General features: G+C 40.2%; 1 protein-coding gene across 1 annotated transcript in view; it reads left to right on the forward strand.

The window, feature by feature from the left end:
- LOC5564060 (protein Notchless) overlaps positions 1-16,734 on the forward strand; it is a 35,278-nt gene that overhangs the window by 7,945 nt on the left and 10,599 nt on the right. The window contains exon 2 of the mRNA XM_021848147.1: positions 4,148-4,946. Coding sequence (XP_021703839.1) covers positions 4,148-4,946 — 799 coding nt within the window. The remainder of the gene's footprint in view (positions 1-4,147; positions 4,947-16,734) is intronic.

Below are 16,734 nucleotides of genomic sequence, written 5' to 3' on the forward strand. Positions count from 1 at the left end.
TACAAGTGGATGAAGAATGAAATTCACCACACTTTGAACATTTTTGTTTATTTGAACAAAAATTTGAAGTGTGACCAAAAAGAAGGCATCGGTCACAATGCATGAGCTTTGGGTAATAAAGTCTCACGCGAAAAATTACATTATCAACATTTACGTAATCTGGAAGTACAGATCCAGAAAACGTAATCTTTATGCAATTAGAGTGTACATATTTGGAATTATTACCATCAATAAATAATTTCGATAAACGGACGCAATCCAAAATCTCGACAGGAGAAATAGATTTGTTCCGAAAAAAACCTGAACCATGATTCCTAATGTCATCACAATTCAATGATTCGTCATATATAATTCCATTTATTTCGCATGAATCGCAAGGCGCATACACACGATAGGAATTAAAAAACAATTTGGATTCCAAGAGAGCATTAGCTTCATCTCGTGATCCAAAAACTATTCTCAATTTATCTAAAGAAAGTTTTTTGATTTCCTTCACAGATTTATACTTTTTATAAATCTCCGAGGAAATCAGTAAAACATTAATGGGTTTCTCCTTTTTTCGGAAATATACGACAAAAGGCCCAGAAAAACTAGAGGGATAAACTTTTACACGAAAAGGCTTGGTCAAGGAAGTGGATTCTGAACAATCAGTATTTTCTTTAGGGTCCCCCTCATCCCCGTCAGTTTCCATAATGAAAACTGATCACAGAAATTAAAAACTATGTCTAACGAGTAATACAAGAAAAGGAAAAGAAATAAATAAATAAGATAAAACTATACTCAAGGTTTTGCAGCGAACGAAACTCCAACAGCAAAAATAACGAAAACTTGAAATCCAAATCCTTGGTCGTTTTTTTGGGAGAAGAGTTCAGGGAAACACAAAGATTCATACAAAAAATTCGCACTCTCCATACACAAAATGTGGCCAAGGTGGAGAGGGGTTGAAAATGGTACAATTTAGCGCGGTTTATGGACGTCCCCTAATGTTTCAAGGAAGCTTCAATAAACACGTCAGGAGGTTGGTTCAATGTTTGGTTTAGTAAAATTTATAGAATAGGGGGTGTCCATGAGATCCAAACATACCATTTTCTACAACAATCCCGCCCATTCGCCCTACGTCACATTTTTTTTATGAAACCTTAAAAACAATTGTATGATTCGTCACATCTTGCAGAATACTTCCTTCCCCCTAATAATGTGACGTACTTAATGGATGACCTCATATATGGTTCTCGATCTTTTTAGAGGCCCATACTGCCGTTAGTTCTAGGCATATTTGTCCCGCGGTCCATAAGGTTTACATAGAACATGGAACAAATAGACGTAGTTCACGTGTTGTAAGTAATAAAGGTTCTCAAACAACCGTTTTTGGAATCGGTTGTTTTCGTTCCAGTTTTCGAATAATTTTTCCTCTTTTTTGCAACTTCCTTCCTTGTTCCAGGGTAATGTTGTTTTCAAACCTTTCCCTTGTTTGATATCACGACGAAAATACATTAAACTGAACAATAATGCTCGACTATGGATTGAACTCAATCATCGGTTTTATTTTCTACACTTTAACTGAACGCACAGCAAAAGTACTACCGAAAGACACTCTTCAAAACTTTTTTCAAAAGTTCCTTATCCTCTAAACTTTTATGTTCAATCTAAAGCGCTTTTTTCAATTAATTGAACTATTAAATACTAAAACTCTCGTATATTTTAAACTTTAGCAATTATGTTTTAGTGCGTCAATTAAGGAACATAGTGCGTCAAATTAGGCACATTGGAGAATTGATGCGTCAATTAAGGAACCTAATGTGTTCCACAAAAAGTCATTAAAACATAAAGAAAAAACCGTTTAATATATTTTTACTGGTTTTTCCCTAATTCTATAATAGTTGAGCTAGCATAACTTCAAATTTAAACAACATAGGACATATTTTGACAATTTGACATATGTTTGAATTTAGAATTTTCTTAACCGCGTCAAATATGGTACGTCCACGGTACACACGAAGTTTGTAAGAAAATCACAACAAATCGACATAGACGTTCATGAATCGATCCATAATTTTAAACACACGGATCAAGCGTGTGGATTTTTTTCAGTGAGCATATGAATCGCGTATTAACCCAGCATCTTTGATGTTTATTTGACCCTTTTTATATTCGAAGAGTTTAAATAATGATAAGTATATGAGTGCTTTTGAAATGTACATATAGCGCTGAAATTATAGCTTATATGAAATTTCTGATAGAATAGCCTGTTCAATTTATTTCAGTGTACCTATCTACTTATTATAGGAACTAGGTTGTTTGGTTATAATCCAGTAAATTCGACTACAAGATAAAAACTAAACTGTATACTTTATTTTGTTTTTCGAAAGATTTAAACATGTTTGAATAATTGTTTTAAGTGATTTTTTGATTCAGCTGATATGGGGTAACATTGATCACCCAAGTAAACAACGTTCGGTAATATTGGAAATGTCGTTACTAAAATCATGGCCCCTGAAGCCGATTATGAAGACCAAACTCTTACAAGTCATTAACTTTTTGAGTTATTTCAAAATTAAAAACACCTTGAACCGCGGAATACGCCTAAAAGTAGACAATTTCCTAAAGAAATTCTACATTCTTAATTGTAATTAGTTAATGTTTTCTAATTGATTTAACTTATAAAAGATTTGACAACGGAATCGTATTTACGCATGAAGTAAACGTAATTTCGGCAAAAATCTTAATTTTCATTAGCATATGAATATAAGAAAGAGAGGCACCATTCACGATTCGAAAATGTTTCATCGATAAATCTTTTTTTGAACTTTTAACGAGATGAGTCATTCCGATTAATGTTAACCCGCTAATCAATGTTACCCCGGATTACGGGACATGATAAATTGAAAAAAAAAAAAACAACAAATAATTGCTGCTAAGCATCCTGTTAGATACAGTGAGCACTTTTTGGAAATCATACAATAATCTTGAACAGGATGTTTTCAAAAACATAACATGGATTTTTTAACTCAGACTTCTGCCAGAACCCAACCTAGTATTACTTGAAATCCTGCATAGGATTTTGTTAGAATCTTTTCCAGGAATGTGTCAAAATCCTGTTAAAGCTTTTGCGAAAATCTGACTCAGAATTAATTGAGAATTCTGTCCGAGATTTAAAGAATTATGCCTAAGACGCCTTCAGAATCTTGCTGAATATTCATTTTGAAATCCTACCTTGAAATCTTTGAGAATGCTGTCCGGGATTTAAAAAGAAGAATTGCTCTTAACTCTTTTATAAACTCCCTTAAAATTCTGTCAAAATCTTTTAAGAGTTTAATAGTAACCTTACCCAGAATTTCACAAAATTGCGTATAGCATTCGACAAACATCCTGCATTGAAGTCTATGGCATCCTGTTGAATATTCTGTGAGAACCCTGTCCATGTTAGCCTTTTTGTTTTTTTTATAATCCTATCAAGGATTTTGCGTATTCCCCGAAGTTGGTAAAATCCATTTCCAGGATTCTGTGACATTATTGGCCTATGATTCAGTGAAATTATGTGGATAATTTAGCTTTTTGGCTTTGGCTAATCAAAAATTGAAAGGAATCATGATGATTTTTTGTTGTATTCCTAACACGTTAATGTTATAAACTTGATTTTTTTAATTTGAACAATGAACCTAAAAATAAATCTTTCCTAAGTCAGATTTAAGTGTAGAACAACTGGAACCGTTATCAAAACTTCAATCGATAGTGCTTATAATCTAGCTGCAAAACAACCAGATTTTTTTTAATTGTAAATTAAGACTTTAAATAACTTAAGTATTTAAGAAGACTCGTAAACATAATTTAAATACATAGATGTTCCGATTTTTTCAGCTCTCTTAAAAAAAAGGAATCATAATTATTTCTTCGCTATGTTATGCATATTCATAACAACTTTAACTGAGTTCAATAAGATTTGAAGAAAACTTGATAATAAAACCGTGAGAGCAAAAAGTTCTTCGCAAAAAGGACTGACAAAATCAGGTCTACTGAGCTAAAATACTTGCTTGAAACTGAAATTCTGGGACACGATACTTTCTATGGAATGGTTTTCTAGAGAATATTGTAGAATTGTATGGATTACATGCACATTGATTGCTAACACAGTTTACTGAACTTTCAGGAGGACCAAACACCGTATTTGTTCTTCATCAACGACGACGAAGTGCGAGATTCCATTCAGCAAACGCTTGGCGCCAAACAGTTGGACGTGGAAAATGTGCTGGACATTGTCTACCAGCCGCAAGCTGTCTTTCGGGTGCGGCCCGTAACCCGCTGCACAAGCTCAATGCCCGGCCATGCGGAAGCAATCGTGTCACTCTCGTTCAGCCCCAACAGTTTGCATTTGGCCAGTGGGTCCGGAGATACCACTCTTCGGCTGTGGGATTTGACAACGGAAACGCCTCACTTCACCTGTACAGGGCACCGGAATTGGGTTCTGTCCGTAGCATGGTCACCGGATTCCTTGAAGGTTGCCTCGGCAGATAAGGCGGGAGAAATTCGGGTTTGGTGTCCCGAAACGGGTAAACTGCTCGGTCGCCCTCTGGTTGGCCACAAGAAGTGGGTTAGCTGCCTCAGCTGGGAGCCATACCACAAGAACCCCGAATGCCGGTATTTGGCCAGTGCAGGAAACGATAATGATGTAAGGATTTGGGACGTCGTGTTGGGAACCTGTACGAAAACCATTGCAGGTCACACTGCTCCAGTGACTGCAGTTCGCTGGGGAGGATCGGGCTTGCTTTACACATCGTCCAGAGATCGCTCCATCAAAATGTGGCGTGCCGAGGATGGCGTACTCTGCAAAACTTTCACAGGACATGCTCATTGGGTCAACAATCTGGCATTGAATACGGATTATGTGCTGCGCACCGGACCTTTCCATCCCGTTATGGACCGCAGCAAATCGTATGCAGTTTCCGATAGTAAGTAGCAATAATGCAGGGGTGGTAGCTGGTCTCTTTTATAGGGATTTGATAACTCATTTAATGCAAGTATCGGTTTTTAATAGGTTTAAGTCCCTTTTTTCCTTTTTTCTGCCTGTAGTGAATCTTGGCGCAAAATTTTAGAGACTCCAGAGAAACCCTCAGAGATTCTTTTAGTGTCCATAACTGCAAAACAGTCACATTCGACATGTTTGACAAATTGGAGTTAATACCATGGAGAGTCATCAAATGACAAATACTTATACAAAGGTTCTTTAGGAATTTCTTCTCAGATTTCTCGAAGAAAAGCTTGAGGAATCAGGAATTCCCAGAAATCTATCTAGTGGTTCTTTCACCTTCACCTATCCAGGAACTCGTGCAAAAATTCCTTCAGTTGTTTTAGGGCTCATAGAAGTATTTCTCGAGAATTTTCTCCGGGAAATCGTTGAACAATCGCTACTAACTTCATTAATTTCCACAGGGATTACTCCGAAATTTTCCCCAAGATTTCCACCAGTTTTTTTTACTAATTCCAATTTCTCAGTTGTTACTCTCCTTCCGACGATTCCTACTGGAGTTCTTCCAGAAAAATTCACAAATGTTTGATCCAGAGATTTATAAGAAATCCATTCGAAGATTTTCCCAAAAAACCCTATGAGAATTCCTCCAGGAGTTTGTATGACGATTTTTTTCCAGTCATTAGTTTTTTTTTTCCTAGAAATTGCTACAAAAATTCCTCTAGATTTTTTTTTAGAATGTCCATTAAAAAATAATTTCTACAATATATTCAATTCTCGGTCATTTCACGCTTGCTGTAGTTTTTTTCCAAATATTTCTCGAGTAATTTCGGAAATTCATTTGAGAAACACCTTCAGGAAATCTTCGAACGATTTCCGTAGAGATTTTCTCTGAAATTCTTTCAATGACTTCTCCAGGGATTACTCCAGTAATCTGTCTATAGATTCCTTCACTTATTCTTCAAGGAATTTGTACAGAGGTTACTCCAGATATTTTTCGAAAGATTATTAGAAGAATTGCTCTTGAAAATCATTGAGCAATGTAATGTAGTTCTTCAAATGTTTATTACTGTGTTTTTGGAGAAGTTCGTTTGGAGATTTGTCCAGCAGTTCCTACACCGATTTTTCCAATTATTTATCCGTAGTTTCCACCATGAATTTCTCCAACAATGCCTCCAGGAATTATTTCAGGGAATCCATTCAAAACTTTTTCAGGGATTCCTCAATAAATTCTACCAGAAATTTCTCATGATGTGCCTTTACAAATTTCTCTAGGCATTTCTCAAGCATTGCCGTTCTTCCAAAAGCTTGGAAAGTTCATTTAAAGTTTCACATCAGCAAGTTCCAGTGATTCCTCCGATCATTCCTTTGCAAACTTCTCCAGTAGACCTGTTCATATTTAAAAAAAAAAATGTCTGGAAATCTACCGGTCAAGCAGTATTCGGAATTCTCATGCCAAGAACGAAGTTTGGTCAAATTTTCAGCTCATTTGATAAAGATTTCAGTATGCTTCAAGTTGAAAATATGCTTTTGGGCTTATTTCAAGGTTTGAAAAATCATAACTAGTATGTGGAAAATCAAAATCACTTGCTATTACCACTATTTGAAAGCTAATTCTATTCTTTGAAAGTTTGTCAATTTTCATGCAGGCATGCTTTTCAGTGAAAACACGTCCCGAAAAAACAGATTTTCAAGAACCTCGAGATGCAAACCTCAACCAAACTATATTAAAACTTGCTCCAATCTTAAAATCGTGTTCGGCAAAAGTTCGTAGAATTGGATAAACTACTATGTAGAGTTATTTCCGATAAATTCTGATGTTTTGTTCGGTACCTAGTTATGATTTTTTAAAGCTTGAAAATAGCCCAAAACACATAATTGATTTGAAGCATACCTAGATTTACTCTAGATTGAGTGAAATGTTGGCCAGAAGTTCATTTCATAATGAAAAGTCAAAGTATTGGTTGAATGGGGAGTTTGACATTTTTAAAAATATGAATAGGTCTATTCTCCAGGTATTCTGTTTTATGTTTTTCAATTATTTCATTCACATAATCCTGAATCCTTGATGTTATCTTAGGATTCAATTTATCAATATAGCTCAGAAACTCATCTAGCAAACCTCCAAGATCAATTAATGGTCGCAGTGGTTCAAATCCCAACAAAAAAAAAACCTCCAAGACTGCCTCATGGTGCTCACTTCTACAGGTATTTCATTAGAGATTACTAAAAAATTCCTTTAGAAATACTTTGCGGAATTCCTCCAATAATTTCGGAAAACTTCTCTGGAGACATCACTGATAAGTTCTTTGAGAGCTTACCTAATAAGCTTTCGAAAAACTTATGTAGGAATTCCTAAGCTTAGGAGGATTTCCGAAGTAGTTTTTAGAGGTATTCTGGTTGGAAACTTGAAGAAATTCTGAACTATTTGAGGTGTAGCAGTTTGTGAGAGTCATTACTATTTTTTCTTGAGTGTAGCGATAGGAGTGTGAAGTAAGCTGAATTGTTGAGAAGAAAGTTATAGGATCGTCCAGATTTGAGCAGATGACATCCGGTATGGACAAAAAGAGAATAGCCAGCCATGATGTATGGCAGACATTTTTGAAATCGGCAAATTTTCATTCCAATAAATTAACTTTATTTATTTCATTCCAATAAATTATCTTTATTTTTACGAAAAAGTAGAAATTCGGATGCTATAGAGCAGGGCTGCCCAACGTACGGCCCTCATTTTGTGCGGCCCGCGGAGGGTTTGGACATTCTTCTCATATTTGGCCCGTTGACTATTATACCAATCCAAAGTAAGAACATACCAAGACTATTTGATTTTTAATTTAGTTTCAACCTTATATTTTAGCTTACCAATTATTTAAACAGTTTTGTTGTTTTTTAATTTTTTAATATTTATAATTTTATGAATGATTCTAATTCTAAATCTCAAATTCTGGGTGTTTCGACAATGTTTCTGCCGTGACATCCGTCAACACTCAAAAAATTCAGCCTGAACAAAACTTATGGACAAAAGGCCAAATTTTCATACTTGATTTCACTGGCTAATATTCGCACAGAATTTTGGAAATCAGTTTTACTAACACCTGGGCGTTTCACGCAGAATTCTTGACATAATTGTGAAAAGATAGACTTTTAACCAAATGTTGAACAGGATTTGTTTAAAATTCTGCAAACGACTTTCACGGATAACATTGACAAGATTCTCACTGAATTATGTTCAGGAATCCATAGACTTCTTTAAAAGACACGTACACCGTCTTCAGCCATTTAGCTGCACAGACTGTAACTCAACACTAGACAACAGACAAGTGGCATAGCCGAGAAACATTCCTGACAAAAAGTTTCAATGTCTGAAGCGGGAATCGAACCCACACCCCATGATGCGATGCGTTGACGACACTAACCGCACGGCCACGAGGCCCACTTGCCAGAATTTTCATCGCATTCAACATATAATTTCCAAAAATTCTGGGCAAGATTACAATATTACGCTATGCAACATTTTCCTTGAAATTTACAATAAACTTTTAAATAGGTTTCTTTTAAAATATTTTTTTAGCATTCTCAGATTTTAAAGTTGCATTTCAAAATGACTATTGATTCGAGATTCTAAAGGAGTCATAGACATAGACACGATTCTTTTCAAATCCTGGACATTTTGACCGAGATTTTCGTGAAAACTTGATCAGGATTTTAGCACATTCTGGGTCATGCTAATAATACCAGGTCGGATTCTAGTAGAATTTGGATTATGATTTTTATAAAATCCTGGGTATTCTCACAGGCACCAAAATTTCTGGGGTAGATTCATCAAAATATTCTGGACTAGATTGTTTTACAATTTTGAAAGGGATTTTCAGAATATCCAGTAGAATACTTTGCAGCAATTATCTTTTGTCGGTAGCACAGATGAACGGTGGACGGTTACACTGAGAACCACTGCCAGGCCAAGTTGATCGCACTTTGGTATTTAGTCCTTTCTTCTACAGCATTCGCAACAACTTCGTTTCACCTTAAGTCCACTTTATTCCTCGAATTAATTTAAATGTTCACTTATACCTTAATTTTTATTTCATGCAAGCTACAACAAATTCACTTTCATTAGAGTTCACTTAATTTTTTCTAATTCACTGTATTTTTAAATTTCCGTGTGGATGAACGTCGATGATGGCTCCATGTATCGTCGTAGAGGGATGAAAGAAGAGGATGATGACGTCTCTCGAGGCCTTTTATATACTAGGGATCGGAAGTCTGTTTTTCTCCATCTTGGCATTTCCGAAGGGGCTATTGTCATTAGCTGTCATCCTTGTCGGACTAATGTTCTCGCACGAGGGAATCGCCACACGTCGCGGTACACAGATGGAGGGAACAGACAAAGTTCTTTCGTGGTGCACGAACATCCTGGCCCCTTCAGAAATCACATTTCTGGATGATAACGAATTTTCCACTAGCGGGTTGTCCCTCGGTCGATGACGAACCGATCCGATGCCGAAGATTGTTTTGGTCCAAACGTCAAGAGATTTTTCGACCGGAGCAGAAGAACAGAAGCCATGGTTGCTGACGAGAAAATGGAAAACAAAGACCCGGTAGCGGGTTTCGCAAATTTGAGGATTAATGGACAGGTTCTCACCTTGTCCCTTTGGATAAAGGGCCTTAAATTTTCATTCCGCGCTGCTGATTGCTGAAGGATGGATGTGGAAACTACGGAGAAAGTTGTTTGCTGGACGAAGCTGTTTTGGAAGACGGTGTTGTTTTGGTTTCGTTGGATGCAACCGGCAGCAAGCAAATTTTCGATACCGGTCGTGTGAATTTTCCTTGTGATGTTCGAAGAGTCACAACACGTACGATTCCATCCGCTCCAGGGTGTAATTCTTCGATGCGCGCTGTTTGCCAGGTCATAGGAGGAGCATTTTCATCTTTAAGAATGACCAGCCTTCCCACATCAATAATTGTTGGAGGATTCACCCATTTCGTTCGTTGTTGTAGAGTGAATAGGTACTCGCGGTTCCACCGTTGCCACAAGTGCTGAAATAGCTTTTGCACCTGCTGCCATTGATGAAGTCGGTTGAATGGAGTTGCTGAATGGTCGATGTCTGGTACCGCTTTCATTGAGGATCCGACCAGGAAATGCCCAGGAGTGAGCACCTCATAGTCGCTCGGGTCGTCGCTAATGGGAATAATTGGTCTGGAGTTCAGGCAACATTCTATTTGCGTGAGGAGAGTTTCCGTGTCGTCGTAGCACAGAATGTGTGGGCCTAAGACGCGGAAAAAGTGTTTCTGTGCAGAAGCTATTGCTGCCTCCCACAACCCACCAAAATGAGAAGCTTTTGGCGGGTTGAAGTGCCATTTGATCCCATTCGAAAGACACTCCTGGGACACCGCAGCTTGGTGCTCTTTGCTATTGATAAGCCGGCGCAACTCGTTAGCTGCTCCGACGAAATTCCTGCCGTTGTCGCTGTGGATGTCTGAACAGATGCCCCGTCGGGAAACAAATCGTCGCAGAGCTTGTATGAACTTTGCCGTGCTAAGGTCTGCCACGAGCTCAATATGCACGGCCCTCGTACTGAAGCAAACGAACACGGCGACATAGGCTTTTCTCGGTGCGGCCCGTCGATGTTGTTGTTTAATTTGTATTGGTCCCCAGTAGTCGATTCCTGTCGTCGTGAATGGCCTGCTTGCCGTTACTCGCGTAGAGGGTAATTCCGCCATGAATTGTTGTATCGTTTTAGGTCGATTTCTACAACAGGTGACACAATTACGAACAGTCCTTTTGGCCAGATCCCTGGCCCCTATTACCCAATGTCGCAGCCGAAGAATCGTGAGAAGAAGTTGGGGGGCTGCATGGAGTTGGCGCAAATGGATAGATTGCACCAATAATGCCGAGAATGGATGAGATGAGGGAAGTATCGCTTGATGTTTACTTTCAAAGGGTAGTAATGAGTTGCTAAGTCGTCCTCCAATTCGAAGCACCTGGTGAGCATCGAGAAAGGGGTGAAATCACCGCAGTCGTGATTTAGTTGAGATTTGGTTTCCCTGCTGTAGTTGTGTGATTTCGTTGCCAAAGAATTGTCGCTGGACGAGTTTGATTAGAGTCGTTTCTGCTGCGTTGATTTCTACAGTAGTGAGAATCCCAGTTCTGCGGTCGTTACTTTTGAGGCAACAATTTCGTAGAAAACGAAGGCAGTATGCCGTGATTCTCAGCATTCGGTGATAATTAGAGTGGATTGCGACGTATTCATCAATGAATGATGGTTCCTCCGCTATGGTGACGGCATTATTAGAAGTTGCCTTAGCTTCATTAAGAGCTTCGTTGGATTCGACCATGTTGAGGTGGGATGCTGGCCATTCGCTGGGGTCGAGTGCCAGCCACTCCGGTCCGTTCCACCAGAGTTTACTTGCGATGAGCTGGTCTGTTGTTGTTCCTCTTGAAATTAAATCCGCTGGATTTTGTACACCTGCCACATGATTCCAAGAGCAGTTTTCCGTGGCCAGTTGTATCTTGGAGACCCTATTTGCAACCAAAGTTGCCCATGCCGACGGAGAAGATTTGAGCCAACAAAGAACCACAGTAGAATCTACCCAGAAAAAAGTTTCAGCCTTGATTTTGAGTGCTATGAGGATTTTCTCGTACAGCTGAGCACCAAGAAGCGCGCCGCAGAGCTCAAGTCTCGGGATGCTTTGCCTTTTAAGTGGAGCTATCTTGGACTTCGATGTGAGCAGATTAATCTTGACTTCGCCGGTGTTGTTTGTTGAGCGGATGTAGACGCACACACCATATGCGTGCTCTGATGCATCGGTGAAGACATGCAGCTGCAGCGAGGTGGGTGACGAGAAAGTAACACAGCGTGGAACTCGCAGTTGGTTGAGGTTTGGAAGTTGCGTTTGATACATTTCCCACCGCGTCCTGAATGTTGGAGGTAGTATTTTGTCCCAACTCCATGGTTTCCCGTCTTCATCAAGTAAGGCCCATATTGCTTGCATGAAGATTTTGGCTGTGGTGATAATTGGACCAACGAGTCCAAGTGGATCAAATAGTCGCGCTATGTACGACAGCGCAATCATCAACGTAGAAATCGTTACGAAGAACGTCAGCTGCGATTGGAAAGTCGATTTGTTCGTCGTCGGCCAACTGTCGCAGCACTCGAGTGGCGAGAAACGGGGCACTGGCGGTACCGTAAGTAACGGTTTTGAGTTCGTAGGTTTGTAAGGGGGATTCTGGTGATGCTCTCCAAACGATGTGCTGGAGACTGTTGCTTCTGTCGTCCGTCAAGATTTGCCGGTACATCTGTTTTATATCTGCGTTGATGAGGATTGGATGCATTCGTGATCGAAGCGTGATTGATCGTAAATCATCCTGCACTATAGGGCCCACCATAAGTGCGTCGTTTAAGGAAGGTCCATTAGTAGTGCGACAGGATGCGTCAAAGACAACGCGTACTTTTGTAGTGGTGCTGTCCTCTCTCACGACGGCGTGGTGCGGGAGGTGGTAACTTGGTAGACGATTTTGCTGATGATCCTGTACGCGCTCCATATGACCCAGCTGGAAGTATTCCTCCATGAACGATCGATATTGCTGATCGAGCTCAGCATTATGAGCGAGCTTGCCTTCCAACAAATGAAAGCGACGTATGGCTGTGCGACGGTTGTCGCCGAGTTTGGCTAAAACGTCCTCTTTGATGGGTAAGCTGACGATGTACCGGCCCTCAGCGTTTCGATTTACTGTCCGACGGAAGTGCTCTTCGCAAGCGGATTCCTCCACCGAGTAGCAGGGTTGCAAATTATCTTCTTCTAGGGCCCAAAATTTCTGAACCAGGTCGTGCAGATCAGCGATAGTGGCGACGTTAGCGATGATTGGTGTGCTTGTTGGGTTGTGGGAACTCTTTCCAGAGACAACCCATCCGAAAACTGAATTGATGAGGGTAGGAAGACCAGGTCCAAGTTGAATTCGGCCAGAAACCTTGAACAAATCAAAGAAGACTTCGGCACCGAGGATAAGATCGATCTTATTCGGTTTGTAGAATGCTGGATCTGCGAGTTGGATTCCCGATGGAATATCCCAAGATGATGAGTCGAATGTAGCTGATGGCAAATCGATGGCAACCTTCGGCAGTACGAGCAGATCAACGTTGGCAGAAAATTCGGAGATGCGCGAGCGAATTTTTGAAGCAAATTTGAAACGAGATTCAGTTGATGACTGTCCAATGCCGGCGATAGGTAGGTGGATCCGTTTGCGTTGAGCCTTCACCATCTGGGAAAATGATTCTGTTGCAAAACAGCACTCGCTGCCAGAGTCAAGTAGAGCTCTAGCTGGATGTTCGGTTCCGTTGTCGTCGACTACGATGACGATAGCAGTGGCAAGAAGAACACGTTTGCCACCACGACCAGCAGATGAGTAGCTTGCACAGTCGTCGACAGATGCTGACACCGACGCAGATGGGTTTTCCGATGATGGTAAGTTTGTGTTTTCTTTAAGAGGCCTATCTGCTGGTTTTGTGTTGATATGGGTTGCACCAAGGCACAGTTGAGTGTGATGGTGACCTCGACATTTGCGGCAGGTGCTCGAAGACGGACACTCCTTTGCTTGGTGTCCTTTGCGGAGGCAATTCCGGCACAGCTGGTGACGCCGGACTTCCTTTTCTTTCTCATCGACGCTAAGCTTGGAGAATACCCCACATTGGTAAAGCGGATGATGGTCTGAGCAAGCAACACACTTACGCTGATTAGTTGGACTTGCTCCGTGGCTGCTCACGATTCGTTGAGTAGGCTTTTTCATTGAGTTAGAAGGTGAATAGTTCTCAGCTGTCTTCCCAATGGTTTGTAGAACGTTGACTCTTCTCTGGATAAAACTGGTGAGTTCCTTGAACGAGACAGCATTTAACGTGGACGAATATTCCTCCCAATCTCTTCTAGTGGTAGAATCGAGGCGGATGCTCAGCATTCGAATCAGCAGCACGTCCCAAAACTCAGTTTTCTCCCCGAGCTGCTTGAGGATTTTTACGTTCGTTTCAAACTTTTCTACCAGTGAGTGTAGTTCTGGAGCAGATTCTCGTTTGACCGAAGGGAATTCGAATAGCGAATCGACGTAGGACTGTTTGAGTCGGATGGGGTTCTGATAGTGATCCAGAAGTAAGTTCCAGGCAACCAAGTAGTTGTTGGCGCTGAGTGCTACTGTTTGTACCAGCTTCAAGGCATCTCCGGACAACGACGACCGCAGATAGTAAAACTTCTGGATACTAGAAAGTTCGTTCGATGAGTGGACAAGTGAAACGAAGAGATCATGGAAGTTCAGCCACTGATCTAGATTTCCGGTGAAAACGGGAAGTTTGATGTCGGGCAACCTTACATGCGACGACAGAGGGCCTTGCGCAGTTGAATGAGGAGACGACGGAGTACGAGGTGACGGCAGATCATGTTTATTAACCGAAAGCAGGAATCCCTTCACTCTGAAGTACGTAGTCTCGAACTCAACACGTTGCTTCAAGTGATCGTCGAGGGCAGACTCGTCCAAAGTCTCGAGTTCAGTTTGGACGGAGTTGAAGTCTTTCCAGATAGTTTCGGCATGCTCTAGGCGGACAGACACTTCACGCTCGCAAGTTTCTTCGGTGTACTCGTCGACGAACTTCTGAATTAGGCAGAATGACGTCAGCAAGCTCTTCTGCCTCGTCTTCAACGACTTGATGCGCCGCTCGTTGGACATCACTGGTAGAGATTGAGCTGGATCTGGAATGCACAGACCGCGTAGCTCACACGGGAACGGGATAGAAAGAAAGGAATACTAATTACCTGATCACAGGCAAGATTTTGCCTTGTATGAATCTACGTTGCTCCAGAAGCTTCGATGGAGGCTGGGTTATTCGGGTACCTCAGGATTGGCCAAGCACGTGGTGAAAACTACCAGAAGGTTTGGGGATCTCCGGAGTTCGACGGTAGATCCGGCTCGAAGGACCACTTTGTCGGTAGCACAGATGAACGGTGGACGGTTACACTGAGAACCACTGCCAGGCCAAGTTGATCGCACTTTGGTATTTAGTCCTTTCTTCTACAGCATTCGCAACAACTTCGTTTCACCTTAAGTCCACTTTATTCCTCGAATTAATTTAAATGTTCACTTATACCTTAATTTTTATTTCATGCAAGCTACACGCTTAAATAAATAAATTCTAAGATGCTTAAAACTCATACTAAAATCATATTCGGTCCATTCACCCCATGAGATGCATATCTTTCTTTTATTCTTTCAAAGTATAAATGATATTTAAGAATGATAATGCATAATGGGGCAATTTAATTTAGTTGCCGCTATTTTTGTTTACATTTAAAATCGAAAGCCAGGAATATAAAAATAACATAAAGTAAAAAAAAAGATTAAAAAAAAAATCATATTTATTTCGTTAAATATCAGTATACTATCGCTTTTTGAGTCCTATGACAATACAGTGTTTCGACGTTACATAAGTTGCATGAGTGTATCCTAGGTGTAATCGGAACGGAATCCTTGATAGAGCCCCGGTGAGTATTAAATACCTTCCGGCTTCCCGGTATACAAGGGCGTTGGTGGACCTTCCTCTGGAATCGCTTATTAGTTTAATTTGCCAGTCAAGGGTGAATTGTAGAGTAGAAGATAAAATCCGCTAACATCCTCGGGAGCGTCTGCTTCGTTTAGCTTGATGATCACATCCGGAAGGCTGAAATGAATCCAATTCTTCCTACATAGTCTCTTATTATTTACTGTAGTTTTTCTTACTTACTTGTGGGACCCTGGAGTCTTAGAATCATCGATCTATCGTATCACCATCAATTCTATGAAAAAATCTCGAATAAGTAGCCACATTTTGTTTTCGACGCGAGCAGCAAGAGTTGAAACTGTAAAAGAAAATGGCCAAGTCCCATGTGTTGCTCATAATAGTCGAAAAGCATTGCAAATAATAATTTCCTAAAATGCATGGCGAAGTACAAAACATATGTTGATGGTGCATATTTCATATGCTGGGCAATGCATAAAATTAAAAAATGCAACGACTATAATAATTAACACCCTAATTAGTATTTTCGAAGTTCTCCGTGTACAACAAATTCACTTTCATTAGAGTTCACTTAATTTTTTCTAATTCACTGTATTTTTAAATTTCCGTGTGGATGAACGTCGATGATGGCTCCATGTATCGTCGTAGAGGGATGAAAGAAGAGGATGATGACGTCTCTCGAGGCCTTTTATATACTAGGGATCGGAAGTCTGTTTTTCTCCATCTTGGCATTTCCGAAGGGGCTATTGTCATTAGCTGTCATCCTTGTCGGACTAATGTTCTCGCACGAGGGAATCGCCACACGTCGCGGTACACAGATGGAGGGAACAGACAAAGTTCTTTCGTGGTGCACGAACATCTTTTTTTTTTATTTCTTCGAATTAAATTTGCTTCATTCACTGATTTTTGTCAGATTTAATGAACTTTATTCACTAACTTTTGTCCCACTTCATGTAAATATTTGTGCGTTTAAAAATGTGGCCCGCGACACAAAATTGTTTCTGCGATTTGGCCCGTGGTTCAAAAAGGTTGGGCAGGCGTGCTATAGAGGCAATTCTAAGACATCAGTGGAGGCATCTCTAGAGAAATTACCAGGTACAGGTAACGTGATAAAAACGTTCCGATTTTGTCACGCTCCGATTTTGTCACGTTCCGATTTCGTCAACAAATTATTCCGTTTTTATCAACACAAAAAAAGTCATTTTTTATTGTTTTAAATGCTTGGAATATAAACTA

This window comes from Aedes aegypti, chromosome 1, assembly GCF_002204515.2.
Source record: "Aedes aegypti strain LVP_AGWG chromosome 1, AaegL5.0 Primary Assembly, whole genome shotgun sequence".
In the NCBI taxonomy this organism is placed as follows: domain Eukaryota; kingdom Metazoa; phylum Arthropoda; class Insecta; order Diptera; family Culicidae; genus Aedes; species Aedes aegypti.